At 36.9% G+C, this 25,712-nt stretch overlaps 3 protein-coding genes across 4 annotated transcripts in view; 1 reads left to right on the forward strand and 2 right to left on the reverse strand.

Moving 5' to 3' along the window:
* Window positions 1–3,329: 3,329 nt before the first annotated feature.
* LOC129949469 (putative nuclease HARBI1) lies at window positions 3,330–4,793 on the forward strand. Its single transcript, XM_056060958.1, has 5 exons — window positions 3,330–3,635; window positions 3,689–4,124; window positions 4,180–4,321; window positions 4,386–4,713; window positions 4,790–4,793. Exons 1-5 carry the CDS (start codon window positions 3,502–3,504, stop codon window positions 4,791–4,793), a joined length of 1,044 nt encoding a protein of 347 aa, XP_055916933.1. The 5' UTR covers window positions 3,330–3,501.
* A 154-nt stretch (window positions 4,794–4,947) lies between these two features.
* Window positions 4,948–6,104, reverse strand: LOC129953477 (uncharacterized). Its single transcript, XM_056066729.1, has 2 exons — window positions 5,611–6,104; window positions 4,948–5,559 (listed from the first exon to the last, which is right to left on the reverse strand). Exons 1-2 carry the CDS (start codon window positions 5,749–5,751, stop codon window positions 4,987–4,989), a joined length of 714 nt encoding a protein of 237 aa, XP_055922704.1. The 5' UTR covers window positions 5,752–6,104; the 3' UTR covers window positions 4,948–4,986.
* Window positions 6,105–6,931: 827 nt separating this feature from the next.
* The window catches only part of LOC129953471 (sodium-dependent transporter bedraggled), a 65,004-nt gene continuing 46,223 nt past the window's right edge, over window positions 6,932–25,712 (reverse strand). Inside the window, exons 2-7 of one of the 2 annotated variants that reach the window (XM_056066721.1) lie at window positions 17,094–18,207; window positions 9,407–10,671; window positions 8,890–9,340; window positions 8,044–8,828; window positions 7,746–7,984; window positions 6,932–7,676 (exon numbers count right to left, since the gene is read on the reverse strand). In XM_056066721.1, the coding sequence (XP_055922696.1) occupies window positions 7,142–7,676; window positions 7,746–7,984; window positions 8,044–8,828; window positions 8,890–9,340; window positions 9,407–10,671; window positions 17,094–18,096 (4,278 nt within the window). In that variant the 5' untranslated portion in view covers window positions 18,097–18,207 and the 3' untranslated portion in view covers window positions 6,932–7,141. The remainder of the gene's footprint in view (window positions 7,677–7,745; window positions 7,985–8,043; window positions 8,829–8,889; window positions 9,341–9,406; window positions 10,672–17,093; window positions 18,208–25,712) is intronic. The other variant, XM_056066724.1, reaches the window with a different exon arrangement.

Raw genomic sequence — 25,712 nt, forward strand, 5'->3', positions numbered from 1 at the left:
ATCCCATTGGAACCTGCCGTTTTTCCATCCTTCATTTTTTTCATTGCTGCATCTACTTCTTCGTTGGTTATATAAGTGTCGAAAACTTCATTATAAAAACCCGCATGTGCAAAATGAAAGTTGTTCCCTTCATTAATTGGGTTGAGCAAATTTTTAAAATGGTCTGATAAGAGCAAAGGGCTCAACTTACTAACTTACTTAAGGTGGCGCTACAGTCCGGGGAGGACCTGGGCCTCAACCAACATACTCCTCCAGCCAGCTCGGTCCTTAGCTAGCTGTCTGCAGTTTCACACGCCAAGTTGGTTGAGGTCTTCATCCATATAAGTGCGCCACCTGAGTCGCGGTCTTCCTCTACTGAGCCGTCCCTCGGGATTGGATTCGAAGACCTTCCGGTCTAGAGTGTTGATGTCCATTCGCTCTGCATGATCCAGCCTTCTAAGCCGTTGGACTTTAATTCTGCTAACTAGGTCCGTGCAGCCCGTACAGTTCGTCGTTATATTATATTCTCCTCCATTCTCCATCTATGCGTACGGGACCAAAAATCACCCGAAGAATTTTTCTTTCGAAGCATCCTAAGACGCTCTCATCTTTCTTTGACAGGGTCCAGGCTTCAGCGCCATAAATGAGAACCGGGATGATGAGTGTCTTATAGATGGTGATTTTAGATACTCGAGAGAGGACTTTGCTTCTCAATTGCCTTCTAAGTCCAGAGAAGCAGCGATTTGCTAGAGTTATTCTTCGTTTGATTTCAGCGGTGGTGTCGTTGCCTGTATTATTGGCGGTGCCTAGGTAGACAAAGTCCTTAACTACCTCAAAGTTATAGCTGTCCATTGTGACGTTTTGTCCAAGGCGTCGTTGTTCAATGTCCATTTTTGATGACAGCATATACTTGGTCTTGCCCTCATTGACCACTAAACCCATCTTCTTCGCTTCCGTCGCAATGCTCAAAACCGCTTCACTGACATCACGCTTTTATCTTCCAATTATGTCAATATCATCTGCGTGTCCGAGTAATTGGATGGTCCTTTGAAAGATTGTGCCTCTAGTGTTGACGGTTGAGTTTTGCACAATTCTTTCCAGAACGATATTGAAGAAGTCGCATGACAGTGCATCGCCTTGTCTAGAACCTTTTTTGACATCAAATGTATCGGTGAGATGTTTTCCGACCTTGATTGAGTTGCGTGTATTCTCCATCGGCATTCTGCACAAAGGGATAAGTTTGATAGGGATGCCAAAACTAGACTTTGCTCTGTAGAGCTCTTCCCTATGAATGCTGTTATACGCAGCTTTAAAATCCATAAAGAGATGGTGGGTATTGATTTGAAGCTCCTATGTTGATTCCAAGATCTGCCGTAGTGTGAGTATTTGGTTGATACTGGACTTTCTTGGTCTGAAGCCACACTGATAACGACCTATCAGGTTGTTGACGAACGGCTTCAGACGTTCACATAATATAGTAGATTGGATCTTATAAGGATCTGATGCCTCTGTAGTTGGCGCAATTTAGAGGGTCTCCTTTCTTATGTATCGGGCAAACTATGCTGAGATTCCACTCATCGGGCATGCTTTCTTCCGACCATATTCTGCAGATGAGTTGGTGCATGCTCCCTTCCAAGTAATCGCCTGCTACTTTAAATAGTTCGGCAGCGATGTCGTCAGCTCCAGCAGCTTTGTTTGACTTCAGTTTAGATATAGCTACCTTCACTTCGTCTAGGTCGGGTAGGCGGGTAGGCGGAATTGTTGATCTGATGCGTCGCCTAGGTTGAGTGGTTCTATCTGCCTTACAGCGGAATTCGGTTCGTCATCGCCGTTATATAATTTGGAGAAGTGGTCTTTCCATATTCTCAACATCGACTTCGGTTCTACTACGATGTTCCCCTGATCGTCTTTATAGCCTTCGGTTCTTGAGTGGTACCCTTAGGAGTTTTTTTTACCTTTTGGTAAAATTTGCGAACCTCATTCCCGTTGTGACTATCTCCTCGATCACGCGCTTCTCGTGCTCTTTTTTTGCTATCTAAGAAGCCGGCGTTCCTCTCTCCTCTTCTGCTCGTAGAGCTCGCAAGCAGCTCTGGTACTTCTGTGCAGCGCTGTTTTGTATGCCTCTTGTTTCGCTGCGTGCGCTTGCCGGCATTCGTCGTCAAACCAGGGGTTTCGCTGTTGTGGCCGTGTGAAACCTAGCACTTCAGAGGCGGCATCTCTCATGGCTGCAAGGCAATGTTGCCCCTGGTTTTCAATGCTTAATGCAGGCAGCATACTCGATTGGAAAAGGACATGGCAGTCTCTTGCGATTGTAGCCGTCTAACGTCGAATCTTCTTACAGTACTTCCTTGTTTTGGCTTGGATCGGGATATCCGTAGCCGTACCTTGGCTACAACGAGGTAGTGGTCCGAGTCAATGTTGGCCTCTCGGAATGTTCGGATATCCTTGATTGATCAGTAGATTTCAATGTACCCTTGTGGATATTAAGATGCGTGAACTGCGTACTAGCTACCAGAACGTCTCGCTCAGCAGCAAAATCGATCAGCCTGAATCCGTTGTCGGAGGTGGTGTCGTGCCACCAAAGATGTCTTCTCCTCCTAGCTTGGCATTAAAATCTCCTAAGAAAATTTTGATGTCGTAGCTAGGACACTGCTCATAAGTCTTGTCCAAGAGCTCTTTGGTGTTGTCATCCTTCTCTTCTGTGGGCGCGTGCGCGCATGCTAAGCTAATGTTGTCGAATAAAGCCCTGATGCGCCATGAGGCGCTCGTCGATGTACCTAAATAGCTTAATACTTGTTGCCTAAGTCTCCAATGACAAAACCGCATCCAAGCTCTGTTGGTAAATATCTGTAGAATTGTAGACGCCACCGTTAATTCTATCTTGGGAATTCATCCGCTACCGTCTGGATAAGTAGAGGTGCATTAGTGGAAACACCTCTCCCCCCTCTCTCGTTTGCTGCCCCCAACAACGTTTCAATGGGGTTGGAACCCAATCTCCAGTTGAGCTACTAGGCACTAGGAGAGTAGGAGTTGATAAACAGAGGTAGGTTTTGAGCAAAAACCTGTGGACGCTTGTGTCCTTTTGAATGCACATGTCTACCATTTGAACATCAACTTGGGTTGGATTTTAAAGGTTTTACCATTCAAATTGTTCACCAACTTCCAAAAGCTTCGGTCTCAAAGTATTTTGTTTTCATTTGGAAACACAAGGTCTTGTAAAAGGTGTTTGCTTGAAAATATTGTCTTTTAAAGTGCTCATGGCTTGAGCGACGATAACCTCTTAACCATCCAAATTATAGGGGCGTATTATCACTCGCGAGCCGAAAATTCGCTTAAAGTCGAATGTTTTGGTGAATTAAAAGTTTGGTGGTATTACCAATGGCGAACTCCGTAGTTCGTCTTTCAAAACAAAACTGCCAACATTAAAAACTGAAAGTGAAATGTCATTCATTGTCATAAATATTTATAAAGTCAGATTGAAGAATATTGTTTTTTGTGAAAAAAAAGTAAATAAAAATAAAGATGATTAGCAGCGTTGAACTGTTTTTCGAGGATGAAAATGAAGAAGTAACAAATAAAGAAGAAAAAATCATGATCTGCAGATTGAGGAGAAGTTTAAGAGATGCTTCCAACCCACTGGAAGTACCAGATAATTTGTAATAAAATTAGCAATTACTTTGATAAAATTTAACTAGTTTTTTTTTCATAGATTTGTGTTATACTTTCGGCTTAGCAAACACGGATTTCAATATGTTTTAAGTCAGATAAGTTCAGGATTTCAAACAACTCAAAGTTCTGCAATTCCACCAATTTTAAAACTTGCGTGCGCACTACGATTTCTCGGATGTGGAAGTTATCAAAACAGTGTAGGAAATGACTTTGAGCTAGGTTTCTCCCAACCTACAGTTTCAGTAGTTTTAAGCGAAGTTCTTAATTTGCTTGAAGCAAGAATCTGCCCAGTTTGGATTAATGCAGATATGTCCACTAATGAAAAGCAAGAAGCGAGAAACTATTTTTTTCAAAAAGCAGGCTTACCAGGGATAGTTGGATGTGTAGACGGAACTCACATTGGTATCATAGCTCCTGCTCAGTTACAACACCAATATTTAAATAGAAAAGGTTTTTACAGCTTAAATGCGATGGTGGTAAAGTACTTCAAAATTGAATCTTGATGTTTAGGTAAAACTTTTTCTTTTTAAGGCTTGTGACAATAATGGAGTAATACGATTTATTGATGCTAGATATCCTGGTTCTACACATGACTCGTTTGTGTGGAATCATAGTGCGTTAAAGGATTTGTTGGAAAGGTGGTGGATAAAAGGAGAGCGGTCAAGATATCTTGGTATGTGAATCATACTCTTATATTAGCATATGTTTAAACAATTTTTTGTTTTCAAAAATTCTAGGAGATTCAGGTTATCCTCTACTGCCGTATTTAATCGTTCCATTTAGAAATGCCTCCTCAGGGTCTAGAGAAGGACTATTCAATAAAAAACACGCGAAGGCAAGAAACATTATTGAGAGAACAATTGGTGTTTTAAAAAGTAGATTCAGGTCAGTTTTGAATGAGCGAAAACTGCACTACAGTCCACAGAAAGCCATCAGAATAGTTAACGCTTCTTGTGCACTGCATAATATTTGTAGAAAGTACAACATTCCAGATCCAGAGGCAGTGGAAGAAGAAACCTTGCAATCCAATGAGATTGAAAATGAACCAACGGAATTCATCAGAAGGTACCCGAATAAGAAATGAAATATTATTTTCTCTTTAGGAAATGTTTTTTTTTATTTTTCTATTTTATACTTAAAGCTAATAATAAGATACAGTAGAATAATGAAGTAAAGAAGTTAAAAAAAAATCTATTACAAAATTCATAATATATACACAGATGATAAATATTAATAAAATGAAAATAATAATGAAAATAAATAAAGAATTTAGTTTAGTGAAAAAAAAAAACCATTTCATACATTTATATACATTTGTTCTAATTCTACTTTCTTATACTATTTTGGGTGGTATTGTAATTTACATTCCAGTTTTTTTATTTTCAAATCCAGAAGATCTTTATGTTGTTGCGCCTTCTGCACATTTTCTCTCTCCTTCCGTTTTTCCTTTGCTTTCAGTACCTCAACATGTTCCTTGTTTACTTCATAATTCTTTCTTGAATATCTTGCCATTTCGGAAAGAGATTTTTGAATTGAATCCGACGCAACAAGAAGTTTTTCTTGAGTCTCCGTTTGTTTTTGGAGGAGTTTGACTCGTTCATCCACAAACTTTCCCCTGCTTCTACGACATTCGTTGATTTTTGTTGACTGGGCTGATGTCATTGCCATGGGAGCATCTTCAACTTCAACGTCTGCATTATTTGAGTCGGGTTGTTCCACTGTTGCAGTTGAATTTGTTCCAAATGTATTACCCATTGGATTTACAGCTTGCTGCAAACTTAGCAAATTGTCAACTGCCTGTTCCAAAGGGGACAAAGTCAACTGCCGAAAAGGTCCTCCACCTGTTGCGACTACATCCTTTTTATTTGTCGCGATTTTCTTCTTCAATTTCAATTTATAGTCCAGCCAAACCTATAATATTTTATTTTATAAAACCGTTTTGTAATATTCTTTGTTACGTACCTTATGCCACTCTTTACCCTCTCGTATAGGAGGTCCCAATGCGTTTAGCTCAAGGGCAAACGAATCCCAATATTGGGCTTGGTTTTTTTTGGATGATCCAAACGTCCCGACACCCTTGGCAATGTCGGGGTTTGCCTCCATTACCTCCACCAACTTTGAGAACTAGGCGTTGTTTGTTCTTTTAATGCTATACCAATAAAAGTTGTAATTATAATTTGTTTAATAATTATTTAATTTGTTCTTACGTTTGTCGATTTTCACTCATTTTTTTTATGTCGCAACAAAAAATCTAGACAACTATGTATTTCGAATTCAAAAAAAAACTGTGTTTTTTTCAAAGTCACCAAGAATTACAGTTCGACCGATTATGACAGATAAAGGCGAGCATTCGCCAATTGTAATAGAACGACATTTCAATTCGCCAAATTTTTGAAGTTTAAGGCTAACGTCAACTTGGCGAATCGCAAACAGTAATGCGAAAAAGTCACATTCGCTTATTTGAATAGGCGACTCGCGAGTGATAATACGGCCCATAACTTGTTGGCCTTTTTACACTCTAGATCAAAGCTATCGTGTGCTTTCCTAATACTGCACAATGTTCTCCGATATAATGCTTTCATGACCTCTTCTAACTGACTCAGGTTATATTGCTGATAACTTTGGAGGGAAGTGTTAAGATTTATTTGGTATTGAACTCTATTTTTTTGGTTCCACCTAAGTTTTGGTATGAGTCTCATAGGGTTTCAGTCCTCAGTTGCCATCGAAAATCCACAAGTAACAACTAATGGAAAGTGATCCGAAAAGGGCACATTTTCAACTTTGAACTTAATTATTCGGTCGTTCCAATTACCATTAATAAGGCTGTAAAGTCATCCCTATTAGAGCATGCTTGCAGGGAGGGATATTATCTCCCTAACTACGGAGCCTACAAGTGGTTCATTTATTAGAAATTCTTATTTCTCAAGGTATATAAAATATACCTTAGCTTAGCTGAGGACAATTTTTCAAAACTTCAAGGTACATTCTTTGTAACATAAATCAAAGAGGACTGAGTATTGAGCATAACCAGGAAAACTTCATCAATTACCCTTAAGTTGTACACTGATGGGTCAAGAAAATATGACTTAACTTACCAAGGTGTATTTGAGCCTATAGAACCAGACTCTCAGTACCGATAGAAAAAAACGCACAAGGTAATAAATATATCTAAAGGTGGCAGTGCGTCAAAACCTCTTTTTATTCATTCATTCATGTTATTCCATTAAAGCCTCTTTGGAATTACCATAGGTTGGCCGCCTTACGGACAAAAGAAAAAAAACTATTTTAACATTTTATTCTAAGTCTAATAGTTAATTTTATTATGCACTTTACATTTTACAAATAACAATATTATTGTTTTTCCACGCTTCTATTTATGTATAAATAACATTAAATTACTGTCTAACATAAGGCTCTCTTTATTGCAATATTAAAGTTAAGTCCAATGCTGGACTAACCAGAGGAGAGAAACATTTTCGTTTAATGGGGAGATTCAAATCACAGATGTATTTTCGTTATTATCTAACATATCCGGTGGGTTGTGATCGCTTGATGAGTCTTCTGTCGGGGAAGCACTTAGTGTAATTGCATTGCTTTCTCCAAGTGGTGCTGCATTGATCACTAGATTTTCAACTGACCAACTTGTCTTGTTTCGCAATGATTGATCGATTCTCGATGAAATCGAATTCGATCCAGATTCACGACGACGAGTTGAAGTTCGTAAAACGTTAGCAACATCAAATGCCGTATAAGGTTGCCTTGATCTTGATAATATAGTTGTTCCAGCTGATGAAGGTCGAGGTTCACTGGATCGATCGATTTTATGAGCTCCTCTTAAATTTCTTCCTAATGAAAGGCTTCGCTGTGTGTAACTATTGTATAGTGGTCTCGGACGGATTTCAATGTTTTCAGTCTGATTATCAACACCAGCTGGATTCGACAGGACTGTAGAATAATCAGGTGGAAGACTGTTATCGGCTGATTCAAGAGATAGGATTGGTCGTGGCCTACTTGGTTCACCCAAAAATCTATAACAGAACACATTAAAAATATTATGTACAGTGTAAGTAAGTGACTTTTAACAAATGAGACTTTACCGTCTGACACTTCGCCTTATGCTTTGACGTAAGATCTTTGCTAAACGTGCTCCCGTTGCTGTTGTGTATGATGGAGGTGGTGTATATTTTGGAGGAGCATCATCCTGAGCATTGCTTGCTTCTAAATCGGAATTCCTAAGATTATATTGACCAGCTTGATGTCTGTTTCTATCAGCGCCCGGTCGCCCTCGACGGTGTGGCAATGGTGACTCTGTTGGGCGGTATAGAAGCTGAATACGCTAAGAAAAAATATTCATTAATATCTCACTACAGTATTACAAATTAATTAATAACTTACATCTAAAATATCTGGTGGACCATTTGTAAGATATCGATATATTTGAATGATTGCTGTGACCGGTACGATGAGTAAGAACGAAACTTGAGTAAGACCTCCAACTTTTCGAGTCCAAAAACTAAAGTAGGACTTTCCACGCCAATGATAGAATTGGCTTGTCAGTGAAACTTTATATTCGATTATAGCCAAAGTAATCATTGCAATCGGAAGAAGCACATTCCAGGAAAGAGCCAAGAAGGCCGACATCGAACCGTTCATCCGCAAATCATTAACTAGCACATCGCCATTATAAGGACGACCTCTAATCAAAAACACCGCTAAAATTTCCGCTGTCCATAAAACCAACATCCACCATGCTCCTCCAAACACCATATCAAAGTAATGTATCATAGCCAGACCCATTTCGGAGGCGAATGGTATTCCCAATAACAAAGCGGTCACACAGCTCAATAGAACTGAGCTTGTCGAGTTACCCAATCCACTTGAGATAGGCTTCCACATAACGCACAGCTGTCCCAACCCAAACAGAATGAACATGAAGAAGGTAAGTGCAGTCCAAATACATGATAAGTCACCCTGAGCAATAGCCATTGCAGCCGGAAACAACTCAGTTATCAAACGTAGCGCCTGATACCCACTCTCTCGAACAGAAGTCAGTGGAGGTCGACGATAGGTTTCCCCCAGGAGGCTGGAGTAATGTGGCACCCATTTAGTTGGAAATGAAATAAGGGCAGGTGTTATTGGTCCTTTGAGAGAATACACTGAAGTGTAGGAGTCCATGAACTCTGAAAATAAAAATATACTATTAACAATAATCACACCACAAACAGAAATATATCATCTTACCGTATGACCTTGGCACATAAATGTAATGGTTTTTATGCAAAATCTGCTCACAAGAGAACCCGAACACTCCCGCTAAGCAAAGTCCTAACAAAGTCAGCAACACCACCAATATTGCTTCACGCCGAAGAATCACCTTGCTGTTGGTCTTCCCATGACTTCGGCTGCTAACAGATATAACAGATGCTCCCAACAAACCCCAGGTTAGAAAAGCCTCTTGGGCAGCCGCAGTCCAGGTTTTCGAATTTATCAAAAAATCCTCAAAGTCAGAGGCTGAGAATATATTTTGAGCACTTGAGAATCCGATGTAATACAATAGTCGAAATGTGATCACAATGAATAAGATCAGCGGAGCCAAAGTCAAGAATAATATAACTTTTCCGAATGATTTTGATCCTTTGCAAAGCACCAAGAATACTATTGTCCAGATGATCGACAAATTGAAAGCGAGCTGCTTAAATGGAAAACACAAATGTTCTTAAAAAAAACTTAGTTAGCATGAATTTAATGTCCGACTTACCATATCGCTCACTTGGAACCGAACATCACTGCCATCACTTCGCCTGCCCAAGTGCAGTCTCTGCAGAACGATTCCATTGAAATAATCGGCAACAGTTTCTGTTAGATTTCCTGAGACGTTCGTTGTTCGATGATAGAGATAAAATGATTCCTGCCACCGATAGAGTGGTTGGGCTTTTGTTAAGAATGAATCCTTTAAATAAACTAGAAGCCAGCTTATACTGACTGTGGAATACAATCCCATGACACATTGTCCCAATACCAAAGCAATTCCGATGCCTCTGCAAATTGGACTGACCTTCCACATCGAAACCGGACCAGCTTTTATTTTGGCTCCAAGACAAATTTGCAACCAAAACAGTGGAATTCCAAAAACAACCGAAAGAAGTAGGAACTGAAGCAGGAAGTTTCCTCCATAATGAATTGTTTGGTTTGCAAAGCGACTAATGTTAAAAAGCCCCAGCGTACAGCACATCAGGGCCAATATCCGACTATACGAATTCGGCCACTCTGCATTGAAATCCAACTGTACCGACTGATTGTTATCGGGATCAATATGAGCAATTCGTGGCTGAACATTGCCAATCTCCAGAGGTGGAGTATTGGGCCTGCGTGGCGAATGGCCAGCTGTTGTTGAACCTATCGAGCTAGACCCAGTGCTAGAAACTAACGAAACCGGACTGGGATTGCGTGATGATCCAACTGAACTGGGTTCCGATCCAATGTATCCTGAGCAAATAACATCAGCCAGGTGTGACGTGGTATTTGGATTACGACGACCACAATCAACGGAGCCGTTAACTGGGGCGCTCATAGGTCGATCATGATTTATAATAATGCAATGATTACCACTGCCTGTTGCCTCGGAGCGTATGGAGAATATTCGCGGATGACCATCAGCTCTACGTCCAAATTGCCTCGGACGATCCTCAGAACATTCCTCCCCTTCTGCCGAATTCCTGTCGACCATTTCCTGCAGAATATCGTAGGGCGTCAGTACACTGGGGGTGAAGTCAGTCTGAGATATACATCTTCTCATAGTGGGTGTACTAAGTGGGGGAGCACTGCCACTTGCAGTCGAATCTTCAATTTCTCGAGGCAAAGAAGATAACTCCTCTGATGTGACTGATGACGCTGACGCTGACGCCGCTGTAGGTAGGTCCTCCTCACTCCTTATATGATCGGGAAGAACCAAAAGCGATGTCTTTCGCATTGAATTACGGCGCCATGTTTTCCGTGTGGGGGATGTCGATCTGGTTATTTTACCTGTAAACAAATAAAAAAAAAAAACAAACCAAAGATTAATAATACTATTAACGTCACTTAAAAAAAATAAATTAAACGTTTATTACGTCTTCTATAGAATGCGTCTTGTTCTATTCAGCAAAACGTTGTATTTAAAAAAGTAGCTTTTCTGTTGTGGTTTTCCAGTCGCCGGATTTGAAACTACCTAGCAACACATTGATTATGTTGGATTCAGTGTCATAGCTATGAACATACAAGAGGTAAGGGCTCAAACTTAAAGGGGCGCATGTTAATAGACAATACAATTCTTACCAACGTTTATAATCATTGGTTGATTTAAATTTCAAACTATTTGAAGGCCAACATAAGACTCTTCAATTGCAGTCAACTTCATTCTTTGAACGTACATTTTGACCAAGGCAACTAGTTAGTTTTTCAAGCGTCTTGAATTTCAAATTCAGAACTTTACCAACAAAATTACTGTCTTCAAAACACTCCTCAGTTAAGCTTCAAGGCCATCAAGATTTGTATTTTGCGTTGAAAGTTATTTCTTTTCCAAATTGACAAGGAATCCTTTTACAGAAAGCATTAAATGAAGTTGTGCAGAAAATAAATAAATCATAGACATAGAGTAATAAAGATCAGCTTCCAGTTGAATGAAAAAACTTTATGAACTGTCATTTTGACAGAAGTAGACTTGATTTGATAGTTAGGAAGATTTTTCTTGACTAACTTTCCAGTCAACTTTCCATTAAAGTTGCCTTAATTGGAAGGTAATTTTTTGGCAGCTGGCCAATCAGAACATAGAAACTTCCCTAACTTTCAAGTCCCTTATGTTGTCTGAACCTGCCCAATGTTTAAATTAGCTAAGCAAAAGAACTATAAGAATAATAATTTAAATGACAGGCTCCAAGTTAACCATCAAATTTGAAACACAGCCCTGGTTGAATTTAACCCTCATAGAACAACACTCATGATTCTACATTATCTGACTCATAGTTTTAATGCCCTTCAAGTCAATTTTTTCTCAATTAATTCAAATTAAAAACCTTATAATGCAACAAAATAAAAGACGAGGAGATGATGAACTTTATGTTGCGCAACGACAATATAATGGTGAATGGTGAAAGTTTTCTTTTTTCCTATTTATCCATCATGATGGTTTATGAATCTTTATTACAATTTAATCGATGGACATTATTTGTATGCGCTTGTGTATGTAAAGGGTGTTTTTTTTTCAGAGATATAGAACAAAGATAATTTTGTCCTCAAAGTATTCAATAGCTTCTGGCTTATCGACGTAGACCGGCGACTTTACATATCCACACAGAAAATGGTCAAATGGCCGCTTTAAACTCCACGGTCTTAAAGGCCAATTCACGAGTCCGTAACTTAAAACTATGCAATCAGTCAGTTTTTGTGGATGTAACAGTGTATCAACATGCCCTTTAGGATTATCACAACTCTAAATATGCAGTTTTTTTATAACGTATCCATTCAATCAAAAGTGAGCTTTATCGCTAAACAAATTTCGTTTCTGGAAATTGGCTTCATGAAGATTGATTTTCTAAATGAATTTGCGAAATTTGGAAATGTTTTTTAAGTGTCAGTCTATGCTGGTTGAAATGTCAAACCGCAGCTAAAAATAAATAATTTGACAGCTGACAGATATGCAAGATAGTCATTTGCGCAGTCAACTTCATTCTTTGAACGTAAATTTTGACCAAATGCAACTAGTCAGTTTTTCAAGTGTCATGAAGTTCAAATTGAGAACTTTACTTTACAAACCTTTATTTTATTTTAAGTTCATAGTAAACAAACTACCAAAAACATTATTGGCTACAAAACACTCCTCATGCATGGTACAAGTCCATCACAATTTGTATTTTATATTGTAAAGTAATATTATTTATTTCTTTTCAAAATTGACAACGAACACTTTTACAGAACGCATTAAATGAAGTTGTGCAATACAAAAATAAGTCATAGAGTAATAAAGTTTAGCTTTCAGTTGAATGAAAAAACATTATCAATTGTCATTTTGACAGAAATTGACTTGACTTGATAGTTAAAAAGATTTTTTTGACTAACTTTCCAGTCAATTTCCATTAAAGTTGCCTTAATTGATAGGTAATTTTTTGGCAGCTGGCCAATCAGATGATAGAAACTTGTCTAACTTTCAAGTGCAGTAAATAAATAAATCATAGAGTAATAAAGTTTAGCTTTTAGTTGAATGAAAAAACATTATCAATTGTCATTTTGACAGAAGTTGACTTGACTTGATAGTTAGGGAGACTTTTCTTGAATAACTTTCCTGTCAACTATCCATTAAAGTTGCCTTAATTGGAATGCAATTTTTTGGCAGCTGGCCAATTAGATGATAAAAACTTGTCTAACTTTCAAGTGCAGTAAATAAATAAATCAGAGTAATACAGTTTAGCTTTCGGTTGAATGAAAAAACATTATCAATTGTCATTTTGACAGAAGTTGACTTGACTTGATAGTTAAAAAGATTTGTTTGACTAACTTTCCAGTCAATTTCCATTAAAGTTGCCTTAATTGACAGGTAATTTTTTGGCAGCTGGCCAATCAGATAATAGGTACTTGCCTAACTTTCAAGTGCAGTAAATAAATAAATCATATAGAGTAATAAAGTTTAGCTTTCAGTTGAATGAAAAAACATTATCAATTGTCATTTTGACAGAAGTTGACTTGACTTGATAGTTAAAAAGATTTTTTTTTGACTAACTTTCCAGTCAATTTCCATTAAAGTTGCCTTAATTGGAAGGTAATTTTTTGGCAGCTGGCCAATCAGATAATAGATACTTGCGTAACTTTCAAGTCCCTTATGTCGGCTGAAGCAGCCCACTGTTGTCAACCTAAAGCTATATACTCGTACCTCCAAAAAAACACCCATTACATAATAAATGTATGCTTTTGAAAAGTATTCTTTGAAAAGAATCAACAAAAATGCAATTCTTCTATATTATGGCTTATTTTGAGGGCATAAATGTATAGAAATCGTCTAGTATTACGATGTTCCCAGTTTAAGTATTATTATGGAAGTGATTGTACATTTGTGGTGCTGAGATATTCTATCAAAAAATGAGTACATACATTAAGGAAATTAATCTTAGCATTAGCATCAGCATTCTAAGTCAATGAACTTTCATATCTACTCAGAGATTTTCTGTTGCAGTTAATCAAAAAGCTGAATTTAGAAAGTCTAAAATCTTTTTAGGGCTTTAATCTTAATCCTGGACGGTCTCTCCAGCTCTTGAGCTACTGATGAAGACGCACTTTCCGGGTTGCGAGAGTGATAGCCCCGAATATCTTGAAACCACAGAGCTAAACGTAGCTCATGTGGAGTAAGTAAATTCCGTTATAACCAGAGAAAATATTTTGTGGGCCATCAATACTTTTTCTCCATATAAATCCCCAGGCATGGATGGCATACACGGCATAGCCGTGTTTTGTTGGAAAATCTATCAATAGTGTAGTAGGACTTTTCACGAATAACAAAAACAATATCCGCAGTATGAATACTACCGATAAAAGTTAAGGTAGAATCTTACTACGGATGGGTTTTTGACATTTATACGAGTCTCGAATGGATCGTATGTGATTTTGTTCTCGAATGTTGGTACGATTGATATCGCATTTGTATCTCGATGGCTGTGTTCGTTGAGTAGTTGTGCATTTGGAACTATGTGTTTTCTTTTGGAGAAAAAATCAATCTGTTACTGTTGATATTATTTAGTTTTGTTAATGAAAATGGACTAACTGGGCTTATTTTGCAAGAGAAAACAATAGAAAAGATAATTGAGTTTTGCTATATTTCCAATAAGGGTTTATATCAGTTTAGATTAAATAAATCTTTTTGGTGTTTCCACCGCAAGATTTAAAAATGATTAAGTTTGTCAAACTTTCTAAATCTATTGAATAATTACTCAATACAGTCAACAGATTTTGCCATCTGTTAGAATCGTTTGAAACTAACAGATAATTTTGAGTCTTAAATAGTTTGCAATCATAAATTGAGATGTAAGCTATCCTATCTTTGTTATTGGATCAAACTGCACACAGTGTATAAATTTTATTAAAATCGGTTGAGTAGTTTAGTCCATCGCGGACAAACGTCGTGACACGTAATTTATATACATATATTAAGATATACTATTTTTAAAGGTCCTCTCTCAATTTTTCGATGATATTGGGCGCATTCACAAAGCAGTCACTACGTAGTCAAAATTCAACTAGTTTTGTGAATGCAAAATAACACTACAAAGCTAGTCAATCCGGAACTGTCATATTAATGATATACAGAAAAATATAAAATAAGAAACATTTATTTTTAGAACATTAAATAGTTTTTTTCTTTTTAAATTTAATAAAACCAAATAGAAGATATAATACAATTGATTTATATATGTATTTAAATACCGAAAGATTCATTTCATTACGTGCGTTTTTTCGCATTTCAAATATAGTAAAGTGAGAAATTCCCAACAAAACGATCCGCAGTGGCCAGATTTTTGTATTTAAAAATTGGTACAACTGAAAGAAGATCTGTCAAAATAATAATAAAAAACTTCAAAAAGGGGGTTTGTTCGTAGACTACTACATTAACATGTGGTGTTGAAGCGAGCTTGAAGCTCGCCTCAATTCTTTATATACCTGAATCGGGTTGAGATTTATCTATTCTAAACTGAGATAAACCTTTTTTGGAAACATGCATAGCTAAACATAAATATCTTTTCTATTGTTTTTTCATGCAAAATAAGCCCAGTTAGTCCATTTTCACTAACAAAACTAAATAATATCAACAGTAATAGATTCGTTTTTTTCCGCAATGGAAAACACACATGCACAAACTACTCAACGAACACAGCCATCGAGATACAAATGCAATATCAATCGTTCAAATATTTAAGAACGAAATCACATAAGATCCATTCGAGGCTCGTTTAAATGCCAAAAACCTATGCATAGTGAGATTCTACTCAAACTTTTATCGGTGTTATTCTCACTTTGGATATTGTTTTCGTTATTCGTGTAAAATCCTACTTTACTATGGATATATTTCCGAACAAAACACGGGTATTGTGATTGCTTGTGTCCTTGTCGAGCAGCTGATTGTGAAACGTCAAAATCAGTGTGCACTAACTTTGTAGCCGAAACGTCGGAGGAGAAATTTCAACTACTTTTGTAGTTAGATTTAACCAATCAGAATCCCTTGGCTACGTAGCCACTAGTTTGAACTGTGAATGTGACAATTATCTGTAAAAAACATTCTTTTGAAGTTGATATATTGACCGCTTCTAGAGATATGGACGATGGAAAATGGCATTTTACACGTCCGGCGTATGGACTTGACACAAGGTGCGACCTTCATGTCCATACGACGTACAACCGTACTTGCACATGCACACACTGACATCTCTCTAAATGTCTTTGATTTAGATTCTCGGGACCTTAAAACGTCAAAAAATTTCAATATTTTTAATTCAAAAAATCCTATTTGAAGTTATTAAATCATATGACAGCTGTCAAAATGGCCGCACACACGTACAAACGTACTTGCACACGAACACTGTCACATCTCTCTAAATGTCTTTGATTTAGATTCTCGGGACCTTAAAACGTTGAGAAATGTCAATATTTTTAATGCAAAAAATCCTATTAGAAGTTATTAAATCACATGACAGCTGTCAAAATGGCCGCCAGTCTAAATAGTGTTGCCAACTTAAAGTTCTATACCTTGAAAAACAACAAAGTTATTTGTTTTACTACATTCATCTTTGTGTCCAGCCTCATATCTATTAGATCACATGTTTAAAGTGATGAAATGTCAGTCTTCTTAAGAGCAAGATAAAAAGTCAGTCTCTCCGCATCCCCCCCCCCACAAAAACAGCTCTAACCCACTTAATTTATGTATGTTATTTATATGCAAGCTAATAAATAAATACTATTTGCTCAATATAAATATGTACATAACCATATAACCTTTAATTTGTGCAATACCATAAAACTTGTGAAAACGAATAAAGCTGCTTAAATATTCAGGTAAATTTATTTGCAGCCTGCACATCGAAATAAATTCGCGTATAAGTGTAAACAAAGAACGAACAAAAAATAATAAAAGAAAACTAGTTTGAGAAACCACCGCAAACCTGATTTCCAAAAGCTTCACTCATTGACCTCTCCCTCACTTTAGCTGTTGGTATATTAACTTCACGCCATGTGCACAGGAAAGTGTAAAAGTTAAAAATAGTCACAATATTTAAACAATCACGGAATGGCGCTGCCGACACGGTGGCGGTGTGGCGCGTCACGACAATCGTCGGCAGCAGCAAGCCCCGAACCTATGCTATGTGACGGTGGCTTAGCTGTCACCGACTTAAAAGAGAAAGCAAATAACGTGAAATAAAAGAATATCTTACCTGAAAGAGATATGTTATTATTTGTGGCCTTAATAACTCCATTGTCACCAACACCGCCGCGGTCGCCGCCACGCATACTCCGCAGTGCACTGCCACTTCCAATGGTCTTTCTCAGCACATGACCGCGATTTAGTGATGATGAGTCATTGCCAGAGCCAGCATTGGAGCCTTTAGAATTTGTAAAACTACTACGCATATTCTTTGGAAGGGTTGTAGGTCGACGTTTGGGGGCTTTGTTTAGCACCTTAACATTATCACAGTCAATGGAGCTATTAAGACTCTTATTGTCATCTAGCCCATCCAAGTATGTGTCCAATTCCAAGAGACAATCCTCGACTTTTTCCGTCTGCTCCGAGGATGAAGTCAATTCCATGCTAGACGAGCTGGCATGGTTGTCCAAGATGGCATCAAGTTCATTCAGTACATTCAATGCTTCTTCTTGGTTAAGCGTAAGCGAACTGTGATTGATGATGTCATTGTGATGGTCTCTTTTCAGATTATCAAACGTTCCATCCGGCAAACGAGTAGTTTCTCCACCTCTGCGCAGTGTGCAGAATGGATTTTCAGCCTTTTTTCTTTTATTGCGGTTTTTACTGATGGTTGATGGTGACCTCAAGGACCTCCGTTCGTTGGTCAAACGTTGTTCATCAAAGATTGGCGGTCGATCGTCATCGCTTAATTCAGCGAATTCGCAAGCATTTTGTATTGATTCTATCGAAAGGTTATTCGATAGACCAAACGAACTATTATTTTCATTTTCTTCGGATTCGGGCTTGAGTTTCTTATACGGCGGAAGTGCATCGTCGTGTGATTTAATGACACGTCTTAGTTTCCTTCCCACGGTTCCGTATGATGATGTTAAGGTGGTTTCTTCATCGAGCTTAGACAATCGCTTGGTGTCGCCAAACGAAGAGGTTTTCAAGGCATCATCTTTGGATTTGTTGCGAGAAAACGGCAGCGTACAGTATGCTGAAGCGCCTTGATGTGATGTATTTGAGAACATTGCCTTAATTTTATTGTGATGTTCTTGAATGTGGAATTTTGATTTTATTGAGTTTCCATTTTAGTATATAAAAATATTATATTCGCATGCATTTGTCCGCTGGGTATGTTCCTGAAATTTTAAGAAAAAAGTTTATTAAAGTTAAATTTTATTTGGTGTTTTAAATAATATTATTTATATCCTAAAAAAGGTAAGTATAATTTACAAATAAGAATTTTAAGAATTAATTTTGTTAAAGCTTTCACATTTTGTGTCTGCGGTTGTGCTAAAATAAACAATTTGGATGGTAACTAGGGTAACAAGTTCATGAAATGTGTGCTTAAGTGCTTGGTTTAACTTTAACTGCTTTGGAGAAATTAAAGGTAATATTTAAGAATATAAAACAGAACGGTAAGAAGTTATAAGTTCATATTTCTTTTAATGTAAATAAACGGTGATTTTTTAAGAGCTTGAGAACTTTTTTAAAAAAAAAAAAACGCATACAATTTGCAAAATCTCATCGATTCTTTATTTGAAACGTTAGATTGGTCCATGACATTTACTTTTTGAAGATAATTTCATTTAAATGTTGACCGCGGCTGCGTCTTAGGTGGTCCATTCGGAAAGTCCAATTTTGGGTAACTTTTTCGAGCATTTCGGCCGGAATAGCCCGAATTTCTTCGGAAATGTTCTCTTCCAAAGCTGGAATAGTTGCTGGCTTATTTGTGTAGACTTTAGACTTGACGTAGCCCCACAAAAAATAGTCTAAAGGCGTCAAATCGCATGATCTTGGTGGCCAACTTATCGGTCCATTCCTTGAGATGAATTGTTCCCCGAAGTTTTCCCTCAAAATGGCCATAGAATCGCGAGCTGTGTGGCATGTAGCGCCATCTTGTTGAAACCACATGTCAACCAAGTTCAGTTCTTCCATTTTTGGCAACAAAAAGTTTGTTAGCATTGAACGATAGCGATCGCCATTCACCGTAACGTTGCGTCCAACAGCATCTTTGAAAAAATACGGTCCAATGATTCCACCAGCGTACAAACCACACCAAACAGTGCATTTTTCGGGATGCATGGGCAGTTCTTGAACGGCTTCTGGTTGCTCTTCACTCCAAATGCGGCAATTTTGCTTATTTACGTAGCCATTCAACCAGAAATGAGCCTCATCGCTGAACAAAATTTGTCGATAAAAAAGTGGATTTTCTGCCAACTTTTCTAGGGCCCATTCACTGAAAATTCGACGTTGTGGCAGATCGTTCGGCTTCAGTTCTTGCACGAGCTGTATTTTATACGGTTTTACACCAAGATCTTTGCGTAAAATCTTCCATGTGGTCGAATAACACAAACCCAATTGCTGCGAACGGCGACGAATCGACATTTCACGGTCTTCAGCAACACTCTCAGAAACAGACGCAATATTCTCTTCTGTACGCACTGTACGCATTTGTGTGGTTGGTTTAATGTCCAATAAAATAAACTGAGTGCGAAACTTGGTCACATCACAATCGCATTAATTGTTTGCTCACTTGGTCGATTATGTAGACCATAAATCGGACGTAAAGCGCGAAACACATTTCGAACCGAACACTGATTTTGGTAATAAAATTCAATGATTTGCAAGCGTTGCTCGTTAGTAAGTCTATTCATGATGAAATGTCAAAGCATACTGAGCATCTTTCTCTTTGACACCATGTCTGAAATCCCGCGTGATCTGCAAATACTAATGCATGAAAATCCTAACCTCAAAAAAATCACCCTTTACAAAAGTGGTGCATACTTAAAATTCACAATCAAAGAAGTTAAGTTAAATAAACTCGAGTTAGATTAACACTAAACGACGTATTCAAACATAAATATTATTAACTTCCCATCGGAAGTTATTGTAACGATTTGTCAAATTGAAAATTTTGACATTTCTCGACGTTTCAAGGTCCCTAGTGACGAATTAAAAGATTTTTAGAAAAATGTCTGTGCGTGCGTGTGTACGTACGTTCGCGACGTTTTTTTCGTTGTCCATAGCTAAAGAACCAAAAGAGATATCGGCTTTAAATAAATTTTGTAATACAGATAATAAAGCAGAACGATGCAGGAAGGGTTCTCAAGAAAGTTGCGTGGGTTGTTTTTTAACCATAGCAGTTTGAAAAAAAGGTGAACATTTTGGTTAACCCTAAATATCTTAGGAACCAAAAACGCTAGAGACTTCAATATAAAGGGTGTCCCAAAATTAAAGCAAGATTTGAATTCAATAGAAAACGCAGTTTTAAGTCTTTTGATAGTTATGTTTTTATTGACTCGTAAAGTAAAGGGTGATTTTTTTGAGGTTAAGATTTTCATGCATTAGTATTTGACAGATCACGCGGGATTTCAGACATGGTGTCAAAGAGAAAGATGCTCAGTATGCTTTGACATTTCATCATGAATAGACTTACTAACGAGCAACGCTTGCAAATCATTGTATTTAATTACCAAAATCAGTGTTCGGTTCGAAATGTGTTTCGCGCTTTACGTCCGATTTATGGTCTACATAATCGAGGCTCATTTCTGGTTGAATGGCTACGTAAATAAGCAAAATTGCCGCATTCGGAGTGAAGAGCAACCAGAAGCCGTTCAAGAACTGCCCATGCATCCCGAAAAATGCACTGTTTGGTGTGGTTTGTACGCTGGTTGAATCATTGGACCGTATTTTTTCAAAGATGCTGTTGGACGCAACGTTACGGTGAATGGCGATCGCTATCGTTCAATGCTAACAAACTTTTTGTTGCCAAAAATGGAAGAACTGAACTTGGTTGACATGTGGTTTCAACAAGATGGCGCTACATGCCACACAGCTCGCGATTCTATGGCCATTTTGAGGGAAAACTTCGGAGAACAATTCATCTCAAGGAATGGACCGGTAAGTTGGCCACCAAGTTCATGCGATTTGACGCCTTTAGACTATTTTTTGTGGGGCTACGTCAAGTCTAAAGTCTACACAAATAAGCCAGCAACTATTCCAGCTTTGGAAGACAACATTTCCGAAGAAATTCGGGCTATTCCGGCCGAAATGCTCGAAAAAGTTACCCAAAATTGGACTTTCGGAATGGACCACCTAACCCGCAGCCGAGGTCTACATTTAAATGAAATTATCTTCAAAAAGTAAATGTCATGGACCAATATAACGTTGCAAATAAAGATACGATGAGTTTTTGCAAATTTTATGCGTTTTTTTTTAAAAAAAAGTTCTCAAGCTCTTAAAAAATCACCGTTTAGTACAGTGAGAAATTCCCAACAAGACCATCCGCAGATTTTTGTATTTAAAAATTGGTACAACTGAAAGAAGATATGTCAGAATAATAATAAGGAAAACACAGAAAGTTTTGTGAAAATCAAAAGCTTAACTTCAGCAAAAAAAAACTAATAAAATGGACAATTTTCATGAAGAAATGGTAAGAAAACATTTAGAAATTGAGATTCTATAAACAAAAGTTCATTTAACAATTGCTTCAAGGAGGGGGTTTGTTCGTAGACTGGTACATTATCATTTGTGGTGAAGCGAGCTTGAAACTCGCCTCAATTCTCTATATACCTGTACCAAGTTGAAATGAGCTTGATTCGCCTCGATTCCGGTCGGGTATAGCAATGGAGTCAAAATGTGTGAACAAAAGCAATGCATTATGGTCTGTTTGTTTTCATTTTTGTGTACAAAAGATATAGTTCTGTTTTAATCAAATTAAAGAAAAAATTGCACATGGAGTAGGTAAAATATTTGTATATGATGCTGAACTTAATCATTTTTAAATCTTCTTGTGCAGTGAAAATACCAAAAAAAAATTATTTAATCGAAAATGAGATAAACCTTTGGTGGAGACATAGCAAAACTTAATTATCTTTCCTATTGTTTTCTCTTGCAAAATAAGCCCAGTTAGTCCATTTTCCTTAACAAAACTTTTTTTTTTATATTGTTGATTTTTTTCCCCAATGGAAAATACATACATAATTCCAAATGCATAACTACGCAACGAACACAGCCATCGAGATACAAATGCAATATCAATCATACCAACATTTGAGAACGAAATCACATAAGATACATTCGAGACTCGTATAAACGTCAAAACCCATCCATAGCAAGATTCTACTTTTATCGGTGTTATTCATACTATGGATATTGTTTTTGTTATTAGTGTAAAATCCTACTAACACTAAGCACGTGTTTAGACAACAAACATAACGTGGTACAGTTATGATGTCCGTCAAATTGTGCGAGCCGCAACTAATTTCATTACCAACATTAAAATTCAAAGTGAGATTTGACGTTTAGTCAGCGGTATTTCGCACGAGTTTTAAATTTAAATAACACACAACGGACTGGTGAATGAAACTGAACACAAAATTGCATTATGAAAGTTGTAGTATATATTAAACTATATACATCACAGATTGTATTAAATTGATAAGTTTTCTCAAATCAATGATAATGTTTAATAAACAATCACTTAATTGTTGTTTTTTTTCGGTTGTGACATGCCAAAGGACTGACGTTTTAAGAACTAATTGTGTTTGTTTAATAACTTGTATTCAAAATGAAGAACTGAAATTGAGTGACTAAATAAAGGTCTTTCCATTGTTGAAAAATAAATTGTAATCTCAATAAAATGTAACAAGACTTTGTATATATTGGTTGATGACATCGAGTTACTCAACTTTTGTATAATCACGTATTTGCACAATTTTTTTTTTAGGAAATTCCAACTGTCAGTTTTCTTATAAAAATAAGAATTGTCCAAAAATACTGCACAAAATTGTTAAAACTGGTTTTCAACAAGAAAACTTCGAGAATAGATGTATTATTAGTGTTTTATAATGGTCTTAGAAGAAATTTGTACTATTTTGTGTAAGAAATAAAGACTTTTAAAAAAATCTTGCTTAAAGTTATAAACATTGGTTTTCGACTAGTAATCTTGAGAACAAAAACAGATATTGAAATAAAAGTTATTTTATCATTTGGATAATATTGTTTTTAACTTTTTGTTAATTAAACAAAAAAAATCATAAATAAACAAAAAACTAAAAAAACAACAACACATTGAGAAGAAATGGTTTTCGATTCAAGTATTATGAGACGGGCACGGATGGAAAGTTATCGGTGTGGATTGACTCAATGTCAAATCGTTTTGGGCTTTTTGGAATAGACTAGTAATTTGACATATTCCCGCAGAAAAAAGTCAAGCGGCGTTGAATCAGACGAACTTGGAGACCAAATTACTGGTACGTAAAGTGAAACTATGTGGTTGCCAAACGCTTCTTTCAAAAAAATAAACTGTGGCACAAGCTGTATGACATGTTGTCTTGTTGAAACCACAGCTCCTGCATGTTTATTAAATTGATGGGCAAAAATGTCAGTAATCACAGCTCTATAGCTGCCTCCATTGACTGTGATGTTCTAGGACCAATTATTCCACCAACCCATAGATCACATGATAAACAATCAGTTTGTATGGATCTAACGTTATCTCAAGCTCAACATACACTTGACGATTATCAGCACTATAAATACGGAAGTTTTGTTTATTGACCATATATAACCTTCATCGTGCTGCCCATAAAATGGACGTACTCGTAGTTTAATTTTCAAAATAAATTTTCACAATTGGGAAGATCAGACATTAGTTGAAATGTCAAACTTAATTTAAAATAAATCACTTGACAGCTGATATATTGGCTGCGTTCAATCTCGTTATGGATTGGGTATCTTGGATAGGTGGTTACGAGTTCAATAGCTGTATTAATATAGCGGTCAAAAAATAAAAACAACTTTCAGCAGTTCGCAAAAAGCAGAGAAACATTTAAGCTTCGAAGTCACAATTGGTGTAAGGTTAAACATTTAATGGATAATGCAACTGATTCGTCGGACGATAATAAGTAACAATTTAATAAATAGCTCAATTGGAATTCAATACGATTATTAATTTACTATCTATTATGTACAGAACATCCTCAAATACAACTTCAACTACCATTTTGTATTTTTTGGTTTACCAACAAAAATACAAAAAGGTGAAGTCAATGTTCAAGTTTCTCGAAATTCAACCATGTCTTGAATTAGCTGTTCTGTCAGATACCTACATACCCCAGAAATTCGTGGATAACTTTGGATTCCTTTTTTGACACCTCAGCTGTTTTTGATTAGCTGTTATACACATAACAAACTAACATAAAGGTATCCGGATACCCTATCTGTCTGAAATTGAACGCAGCCTTTGAAATAAATCACTTGACAGCTGACGCATTCCCTGCCATTTAAAAAAGTGCTGCCAAGTTTAAGTTCTATACAAATAATTTTAGATGTTTTTTAATGCTTTTTGACTTCTGCTGAACTTTATGTCACCTACTTAACTCGCAAAGCATCTGATACTAATTTTAAAATGCATCATACATGTTAAATATAAACCCGGTCTAGACACGTTTACTATTCTCAAGAATAAAAAACAAACAAAAGCTCCCTTTCTGCATTCCGATGTAATATTTAACTATGTGCATATACCTTTATACATTTATGTAGGTATGAATTTCATACAATTAGTTAAAATAAACTTAAAAAACAAAGCATTTCCAGCACAGGTACGTGTTTTGTTTATGAAGCGTACTAACGTGATTCTTTGCAAATTTGTCGTGCTTCCTAAATAACTGCAAATTTAAAATATTCCAAGTCTTTACGTTCTTTTTTTTTTCTTTACAATAAATATGTTCATATGTATATGTACCTATTGTTTTCATTCATTTATATATAAAAAAATGAAGACATAGAACAAAGAATAAAATTATTGTTGTAGCAACTTGAGTGCAAGTTCACAAATGCGTGAAATTTTAATACAAATATTTGTGTTAGGTACAGTGGGTAGGCTAGGTAAGGTATGTATCTTAATGCGTTGTAATTATCACTTAAGAAATTTAAACAAAAACAAAAGAAGCATTTCAATGATGATTCTACACGACGAATAATTGCCCTAACCAGGAACGTATAGGGAAATGATGAAAGGGGTATACCCAATTTACTTTGGAAATAATTCACATTTCAAAATAAGTTTAGTTTAAAATTAGACAATTCGAAAGATTTTTATGTGAACAAGAGCAAGAAATGACATTTCTAGTGTCTTTGTTCAGCTGACATTTGACACCTTGAATTTAAAAACAAATTGTTATTTATTATTAGATATATAAGTTATCCAGATTCAGGGAAGAGATAACAGGAAACAGGTGCGGAGCTTTTATAGAAAAGTCAAAAAGAAAACAACGGGATTCACTAGCCGCCCTGGAGCCTGCAAAGATAAGGACGGGAATAACGTAGACGCGGACGAAGCTAATGCTAATAATCTGGAGAGATCATTTCAACCAGCTGCTTAATGGTGATGAAGTCTACGATTCCGCCAGCGAGCAGCCACGTTAAATCCATTTGGTTGACGATCTAGAGTTCCACCCACCCGAACAGAGTGCGCTGAAGTCGTACAAAGCGGCCGGTGATGACGGTCTGAAGGCGGAGCTTTTTTTAAGTACGCTTGAGCAGATCTGGTAAGGAGCATGCACCAGCTAGTTACTAAAATTTGGTCGGAAGAAAGCATTTCACCACAATTGGAACTTAAGCACCATCTGCCCGA

The sequence above is a fragment of the Eupeodes corollae genome, chromosome 1, assembly GCF_945859685.1.
Source record: "Eupeodes corollae chromosome 1, idEupCoro1.1, whole genome shotgun sequence".
Classification (NCBI taxonomy): Eukaryota; Metazoa; Arthropoda; class Insecta; order Diptera; family Syrphidae; genus Eupeodes; species Eupeodes corollae.